The sequence below is a fragment of the Colias philodice genome, chromosome 7, assembly GCF_061535455.1.
Source record: "Colias philodice isolate Cphi_HAF_F1 chromosome 7, ilColPhil1 Martin Lab GWU primary, whole genome shotgun sequence".
Lineage (NCBI taxonomy): Eukaryota > Metazoa > Arthropoda > Insecta > Lepidoptera > Pieridae > Colias > Colias philodice.
In genome coordinates, this window is record NC_143092.1 from 4,873,260 (window position 1) to 4,881,653 (window position 8,394).

An 8,394-nucleotide genomic window follows, 5' to 3' on the forward strand; every position below is an offset into this window, starting at 1 on the left:
TCTGAATCGCGCAAGTGAAATATTTTACTGTGAGGCTCTTGCCAGCCGGCCAGTGAAGTTGACTAGTCAAGGATTCCTCACGGATTCGCTCTTTCCGATAGAAGATTTTCATATTGCTTCCCTCTGCAACTTAAATTATTATTTTTATTCACTCGTATCGCATTTCCCATTGTTGGCTTCAGTTGAGGAAAAAAGGATTAAGTACCTAGCTGGAAAGCGGTGAGTTAAAACACGTTTCTGTAAAAGTATCAGCTGTCAATATATTTTAATCTAAGATTTTAATCTCAATACTAACTTAAGGTTTAGTTCGGACAAGTTCGGACAACATATTTTATTGTTTATTGGTGGTTTATTGTACTTTGTATCCAAAAATTTTTCTTAAAATCTTATTTGTTGGCTCTATGGGTAGATTCATTAATTCATTATACAGATTACAGACTAGAAAGTATAGAGTATAGAGTACTGACATTACTGCGTACGTCAAAAACGTCAATACATTTGTTACAAAATCGCGTCCCAAGTAAAATCAAGTTTAAAAAATCCGATGTAAATTAAAATATAAAATACATTAAGTGTATTCATTTTTATCATTTCTCACACATAATTTTTAATAATTCACGACTGAAATATTGTAGACGAAGTAAATATATGATACACTACATATTCGATTTTAATTTTTATTTTATTTTCTCATCAGAGGCTTATTGATAAAATAGCTGTTTTAAATCACTTTCCGTGTGACGTGGCGTAGATATTTACTCACAAATCGGATGTTAATTATGTGAAATGTGATGTTAAATTAGTTATTTGAGTGATGGATGAAAGCACAAATTCCCCTTGTAAGGTAAAGAATATCTACAGTTAATATAGCATTTCAATTCACTATCAAGAAGTGATTCTTGCTAAACTTCACGATTTTTATAATTCTGGTTCAGATATATTAGGTTTATTGGTGCATGATTAGTCATTTGAAATGGGTTTTTCTTATGTAGAATCATAATTTTATTGATCCTAAATATATTATTATAATAATATGCTAGATAATAAATTGTTTACATTTGTTACATGTTATGAACACTTCATTTTGCTACCAGTAATTAAATGGTTAAACATCTCATATTAGTTTAGATTATAAACTTCATTCAAGAATTAAACTAATATCATAACAATTACGCACAACGCTTTTCTTTATTTATTTGCAGTTTCCATAAATTTGTTTATAGACACATTATCCGTTACCATTTCACATGCTTCTTTGATTTTATTTTGATATCGCACACAATTACTAGGATTGCAATGAAGGTGTTGAGGTACAGTTGCGAAACGATTTGGAGCACCTGAGGCAACACCTCGCTGAAAAGGATGCTCATTTTGTAGCTCTAGAGGCGGAGTACTTCAAGTGCAACGCAAGGGCTACAGATCTAGATGAGCAGGTCAATACATGGAGGGAAAAGTATGAAAGGTCAGTGGTAAATTTGAAAATGATTCTTGAAATGTAAATTTGTAGTGTAAGGTGTGATTTTGTGTTTTGTAAAATAAAGATCTCTCTGATTTCTTATCAGAGAACAATAACATTGTGATTGAGATAAAAAAACCATAAATTCATAATACATAAATTTTTAAGGGCCTAATCTAATTATTAAAATGAATTAATAAAGTCAATATTGTATGATAAGGTAATTACTTAAACAATTAATAAAATATTAAAGGATCTATCAACACAATCAGTAGTTTTTCCATATATAACATCATATCCCTATTATGTAAATCTTTATGAATATTCTGGCTCCTTTTCTTCTTTTCACTTTCTTTAGTTGCAAAATAGTAATCATTGTACCATGAACATTTTTCAACTTTTTACAGTTAATACATCATAACAAATATTTATGCATCTATACTTAGGAAAAACTGTGCATACATTATATATTATTTCCAATACAATCCTTACCCTTTATATACCCATTATATATACCATTATATTATATTACCCACTAGCTTTCCACCCGCGGCTTCGCCCGCGTTTTCAAAGAAAACCCGCATAGTTCCTGTTCCCGTGGGATTTCCGGGATAAAACCTATCCTATGTCCTTTCTCGGGTATCAAAATATCTCTATACCAAATTTCATGCAAATTGGTTCAGTATTCAGTAGTTAAGGCGTGATTGAGTAACAGACAGACAGACAGAGTTACTTCGCATTTATAATATTAGGATATTAGTATGGATTATATTACCCAGTAAATATATTACCCATATATTCACATTTTTTGCACTGTTTGGCCTTAGATAAAACATGTAAAAATGCACTATAAAAAAAGTATATACATATATTATTAATTGCAACTAGGGATGTAACGATACATGATTTTGCCGATACGATACCGATACCGATATTTGTAGTAATGTATCGGCGATACCGATACCGATACCGATATCGATGCCTTGGTAGAAAAATAAATAGTGAATTATGCATAAAAAGTTACCAACATTTAACAGAGACTCAACTGTTAATCGTATTCTTTTAAATAAAAATGCCAAATCAAAAAACAACAAAACCATTTATTTTAGTATTATTATTTTACAAAGTCAGTTAAACTTTAAGTAATACACATACAATCAGTACCTAATAAAAGTTTACTATTGGTAGTTTTTTCAGAAAACAAAGTGCGCACGCGCGGGCGGCCTCCCGCATCGTTCATTGGGCGCAGTTTTTTGAATTGTTTGATATCGGTATCGGTTGTTTTATTATCGGCGATACCGATATATCGGCTTGCCGAATATCGGCCAATATATCGGTATCGGTATCGGTATCGTTACATCCCTAATTGCAACCATAGTGAATTAACTCATTATAAATAAATCCAAAATAATTTAATTTTTTTTATTTGACTATCATCTTCATATTTCATTCTTTTTCAGGTTATACGATTCCCACAAAAGAGTTCAGAAACTGAATCAAGTGTTAGAAGATAAACTGCTGCAGATGGTGGACAAGATGAAAGGTGAAAAGAGCCAGCTGACCAAGGACATAGCCACTTTGTCTGTGCGCTTGGCTGAGTCGAAACATAACTACAGTATGCTGCAGAAAGAAAATGTATGTAAAAAAATGTGTGCGTGTACTAAGTACACACGTAAGAAGTGAAACTTCTTTATGACCTTAATTTTCAAAAAAATAATTTACTATAATATGCAACTTTACAGAAATACAAAAAATAAATAAATAAATAAAATAAATCACGCGTAGTAGGGATAAGAAAAAGATGGCACGTAACGGAAAAATGTCACGCGTAACGAAAAAATGTTACACTAAATTTTTTTCCAACCCCAATAAAGAAGTTTCACTTCAAAAATATGAGTATATGTAGTATTTATGTTTACTGATTTGATCATAAAAATTTTTATAGGTATTTAATTTATTGATAAGTAATTTCATAATCATAACATGTTCAGTGAACCAATTTGTTTGTTTACAGGAAAGATATAAAAACGACATGAACCTTGCAATTCAATTGTTGCAATGCAAGCCTGACAATTTTGTATCTCAAAAGTTGGACAATGTGAGTAAATCTAACGATAACAAACAACATTTCTATACATTTTCTTCATTTATAAATTATTCTGGCTTTGGAGAACATAATCGAAATTTGAAGTTCTGTGCTATGTATGTGAAGTAATATTGTAAACTATGTATTTAAAAAATTGTGCATGTCCCAATCACACATCCTTATGTGTCAAAGTAAAAGGATTTGATCAAATTATTTTTTTTATACAAGAATTAAAACATATTCTATGTAGCTGGTTATGTTTAATAGAAAATTAAATTATCAGATAATGCAGGAACAATGTTTTGCATTTAAGTTCAACCCCGTGGCGGGGGGACGCCCTTGCGCATGTCGCTACCAGGGTGAACCTTCAGTTCACCCCCGCGTCCGCGTTAAAATGTAGAAGCCCTTCTGGCTAACATTAAGAAACACCACACAAAAAAAAGGATTAAGTTCATATTTCATTTTATTTATACTTGTTCCAGCTCCCTGTAGATACACAGGCGCGAGTATCTCAATACGTTATGTCGAAAACACCAAAGACTGCCAGTTCAGCGGCTTCAAAGACTGGTAATGATATTGATACTTTTGACGCGAGCGAATATGAGTTTAATATTTCCGCATCTCTTATGTCTAAAATACTTGAAGATAGTATTCAAGATACAGTCACCAAGCATTGTGATACATGTACATGCTCTAAATCTCAGAGCAAACCGTTTTGCTACAATGAAAGTTATTATACTGTTTCCACTCAGACACAACTTAGTGGGGAAATGAAGAATTCTCTGTGTCTCAACTGCAATACAGAGATTAAGTCTTTGAACTCGGGTCTCAGCGTGAGGAGTGTATCGCCTCATGCTATCAAGGTTATCAATGAAAAAATTAACAATCACAGCCCGAGCCCAATGTTCATAGTTCCACAAACATTGCCAGTGGAGGCTAAAGAAAATGTGCCATTAATTGAAGTGGCTAAAAAAAGCACTATAGTTGAAGTTCCGTCGAATGAAAAGATCGCGCCAGAAGTAAACACGCATGAAGCCAATATGAATATACAAAAAGAGGCTTTTACAAAACCTGATGAAATAAAAAGGAAGGATATGAGTATGGAACCTACTATTCATCATAAATTATGCGACAGGACAAAGACTTCTATCTCTAGTAAAAAAAGCAGTATTCATAGTGTAGGTAATGACGATCTACTAATCAAAGACATTCCAAATACGAAAGAGATTAAAGTTAAAAACCAAAGTCCTTATACAGATTCATTACATATAAGAAAGCATTCTCATAGTTCCTTGGGCAATGGTAGCCGAACTTCGTCCGTAGCTAAATCGACTGTTAGCACGCATAAATCTACCAATCAAGTAGGACCTGGGCCGCGATTCTGCCACTTACGTATGCAAGCTGGCTCCAAAAATATTTTGCTTGACAACGCGGAACCAGATGTTCCACCGGTTTTGTATCGACGACAAAGTAGATGTAACGAAAATTCTATATTCAAAGACCTTAATGATGGCATGGACAATTTTATAGATTTGGAGAAACAAGACGACGATGCTAAAGTTAACAGCAACAATGAGACGGTAGTGGTTGAAAGTACACTGATAGATGTTCATGTTGATAATAACAACAAGGATTCAAATTCCAGCAATAAAAGTAATTCGATAAATCCAATACTTTTGAATGTTGTATCTTCGGCACCATTGCAGCCATTGAAGACACATAATTTCGCTACTAATAATGAACAGCATGTAAATAATGAACAAAGTATTACAAGTCAACAGAATTCATGCGAAATAGACAATTTATTGAGCGATTTCACTGTTGAAAACGCAGTTCCGCAAAAAGATCTCTCCCCAACTCCTATTGAAGAAAATCCTAAAAAAGTTGATGTTACCACCCCTACCGATAACCATGAAGTGAAAATATTTAATTTCGATCGTTACGAACAAAACAAAGTAGCTAGTCAATATGCAAGACCTCTAAAGAAGATAGATATGTCACAATTTCATACTTTGGAAAACACCAAGATTTCCAAGGACGCTCCTCCTCAAGGTGTATTACCCAACAAGTATAACAAGAAAATGGATCCAGCTTTCAAGCCCACAACACCGAACATAGTAAATGTCTATCCAAACTTGACACAAACACATTTAAAAGTTAACGAAACTACTAAGATATTCACAAATGAACAGAGTACAAGCTCACTATCAAGTGACGACAGCGCTGCGATGTTACAAAAGCAGCAATTGTTACGCGTCGCCGAATGGGTCGAAAAGAATTTGGAACAACAGAATAATTTGAATGATCCATTGGAAGACGAATGCAGTTTTGCAAACCGTGCATTGCGACGAGACAACAAAATAAACAGGCTTACTGAAACATTAAACGAACTGGCTCTTAATATGCCGCATCCTGTCAGTAAATACTCTAAAGCTTACAACCGCGATGCCCGTAACAATTGGATCCAGAATTCCATTGCAACTCACGCTAATCCAGAGAAAGCAGCTAAACATTCAGCAAACATAAAACTCATGAACAACGTCGCCAAAGAAACTATATTTCCAGTAGAAAGTGGTGACGCAACTGTGACGGAAATAAACGATAATACAAAAAGCCCAACTAGTAGTGAATTTGATCCGAACAAAGAATTAAGAGAGGCTCTTAAAGCGAAAAGAGATAAAGATATATCGCCGGAAGATTTGGCACGAATGGAATACAATGTCAAGCAATTTTTATTGAGCGGCCCGTATTGGGTCAACCCGAATTCGGTTGGTAGAAGCCGACGCACAAGCAGCAAAACTGAGACTGATGTATAATTCCAAACGTAGTTGTCTAAATAGATAACATTCCAAATTAATTCAGAACAGTGTTCATAATTTATTTATACATACGCTTAAATACGGCTTCTAATTTATATAGAGTTTTCATCGCTAATATGCTTTTGCAGGACGTACCTTAGATATTAATTGAAATAACAGTCTGTCTTGAGATCTGTGTGTGCAAGAACGTAGTTTTTGTCGTAAAGTGGAATTTAAAATTTAATATTTAAAAATATTCTTGAGTGGATTTGAACCTGGACTCTGTGACTTCTCGGTCCGCGGTGCCGCGCGCGACGCCAAACAAGCTAAGAATCACTACGTGAATTGAGTCATCCGTTTCTTGTTTCGTCCTATCTACGTAACGCCAGTATTCGCAACCTTCGGCATGAACTCGTGTAAGCGTTGTAATGAGACTGTTTCTGATGGTACCGCTTGCTCCAGCTGTCGGTGTAATTACCACTTTCAATGTGCGGGATATTCAGAAATCGGTTGGCGGAGACTCGGGATTGAACGTCAAACCTCATGGCTTTGTCAGGATTGTAAAAATACGTTATCATCTGGATGTACCACAAAAAACTTAGAAGACTTAAGTTCTTATCAATTATCATTGAAGAGAATCGAAGACATGCTTTCGCCGCTTTCTTCACTTCCGGAACAAGTTGAAAAGCTTCGCTATGATTTAAATGAACTAACCTCTACTTTTAATACCAGTGTTATTGAAGATATTTACAAAAGACTTGAGGACATCGATTCAAAATTAAAAATAGCGGACATAATTAAAGAGAATATGCAAAAAATTCAATCACAGGTGCTTATTATGGAAGACAAATTTAAGGCTTATGAAATTGAAGCTTCTAAGAGAAAAGAGGATCACGAACGTCTTCAGAAGGCTATTGCAGCCTTGGAACTCGAGCAACGACGTACTCAACAAAAGAACAGATTCTTAAACGTTGAAATAGTTGGCTTACCGGAAAAACCCAATGAAAACTTAGTTGAAGAATTTTTACGCTTAGCAGCTGCCTTAGACTGTAATCTGAAAAAAGAAGACTTAGATTTTATTACCAGAATCCAACCTTTACATGGTAAACAAGGAGCTTCGAAAAAGATCGTGGCGAAGTTAAATAATAAAATGAGCAAGGATGTTTTAATAGCTAATTTTAAAAAATGCAACAAGAATAAAGGCCTATCGTCGCACGACCTTGGTTTTGGAGGTAACTCTGTAAAGATTTTCATTAATGAACATCTCACTATCGCGAACAAAATCTTGTTAAATACCTGTAAACAACGTGCAAAAGAGCGTAATATAAAGTTCGTATGGGTTAAAAATTGCGTTATTTACTTACGCGCCAGTGAGAAGTCTCCAGCAAAGGCTATAACTTCGGAAGAAGACTTGAATATTTTTTTAGAGAATTTAAAATAGTTTTTTTGTTTACTGCTACGATCGAGTCACAATTAAAATATAGCTTTCTATATTATGAGCCACATCACATTAATTTACATAATTTTCCAAATTACTTTTACTTATACTATATATACACACACTTTTCACATACACTTTATTTACAGAAGAATGCACTTATTAAATCTTCCTTTAATATTGTTATACAAATATCAATGAACGTTGTTGTAATAATATGTTTACCACCCCTGACTGCGTTAAATAGTGAACGCACAGTAACAATATTGAACAAAATTTTTTCACATACCCTCAATGACTATATTTTTTCGTGTCTGATGTTCTTTGTGAATAATGAATCTACTTGTTTATTATGCATTAATAGAATATATTATTTGATGCGTAACCGCGATATTAATAAGTGTTATTTTGTTATAAAATATTGTCAATTATTTTATTTCAGACGGAATTAATTCCGGTTTTTTAAATAATATAGTTAAATATATAATTTCTTCCTTCTTATATAATGCCAATAAACAATAGTTTAAATATTTACTATCAAAATGCACGCGGATTACGCACAAAATTACCAATCTTCTTTAAAAATGTTGAAAAGAATAATTACGACTTAATTATT

The 8,394-nt window shown here is 33.6% G+C and overlaps 2 protein-coding genes across 3 annotated transcripts; both read left to right on the top strand.

Moving 5' to 3' along the window:
* The first annotated feature begins 482 nt into the window (after positions 1-482).
* On the top strand, positions 483-6,510 carry LOC149487032 (uncharacterized). Of its 2 annotated transcripts, XM_089697239.1 has the most exons (6): positions 483-546; positions 698-844; positions 1,290-1,462; positions 2,917-3,091; positions 3,471-3,554; positions 4,025-6,510. In XM_089697239.1, exons 2-6 carry the CDS (start codon positions 815-817, stop codon positions 6,356-6,358), a joined length of 2,796 nt encoding a protein of 931 aa, XP_089553365.1. In that variant the 5' UTR covers positions 483-546; positions 698-814; the 3' UTR covers positions 6,359-6,510. The 2 variants fall into 2 exon arrangements, with proteins under 2 accessions (XP_089553365.1, XP_089553364.1); XM_089697238.1 differs by having other exon boundaries at positions 488-844.
* A 236-nt stretch (positions 6,511-6,746) lies between these two features.
* LOC149487033 (uncharacterized) lies at positions 6,747-7,781 on the top strand. Its single transcript, XM_089697352.1, has one exon. The coding sequence runs from the start codon at positions 6,747-6,749 to the stop codon at positions 7,779-7,781; it is 1,035 nt and encodes a 344-aa protein (XP_089553478.1).
* Positions 7,782-8,394: the final 613 nt, after the last annotated feature.

What these genes read in the sequence shown, in the direction of transcription:
- LOC149487032 (XM_089697239.1), top strand. Translation starts at nt 815, where the DNA reads ATGGATGAAAGCACAAATTCCCCTTGTAAG. An exon ending in GTATGCTGCAGAAAGAAAAT is followed by an intron (nt 3,092 to 3,470) that starts GTATGTAAAAAA and finishes GTTTGTTTACAG; the next exon opens with GAAAGATATAAAAACGACAT. An exon ending in TATCTCAAAAGTTGGACAAT is followed by an intron (nt 3,555 to 4,024) that starts GTGAGTAAATCT and finishes TACTTGTTCCAG; the next exon opens with CTCCCTGTAGATACACAGGC.
- LOC149487033 (XM_089697352.1), top strand. Translation starts at nt 6,747, where the DNA reads ATGAACTCGTGTAAGCGTTGTAATGAGACTGTTTCTGATGGTACCGCT.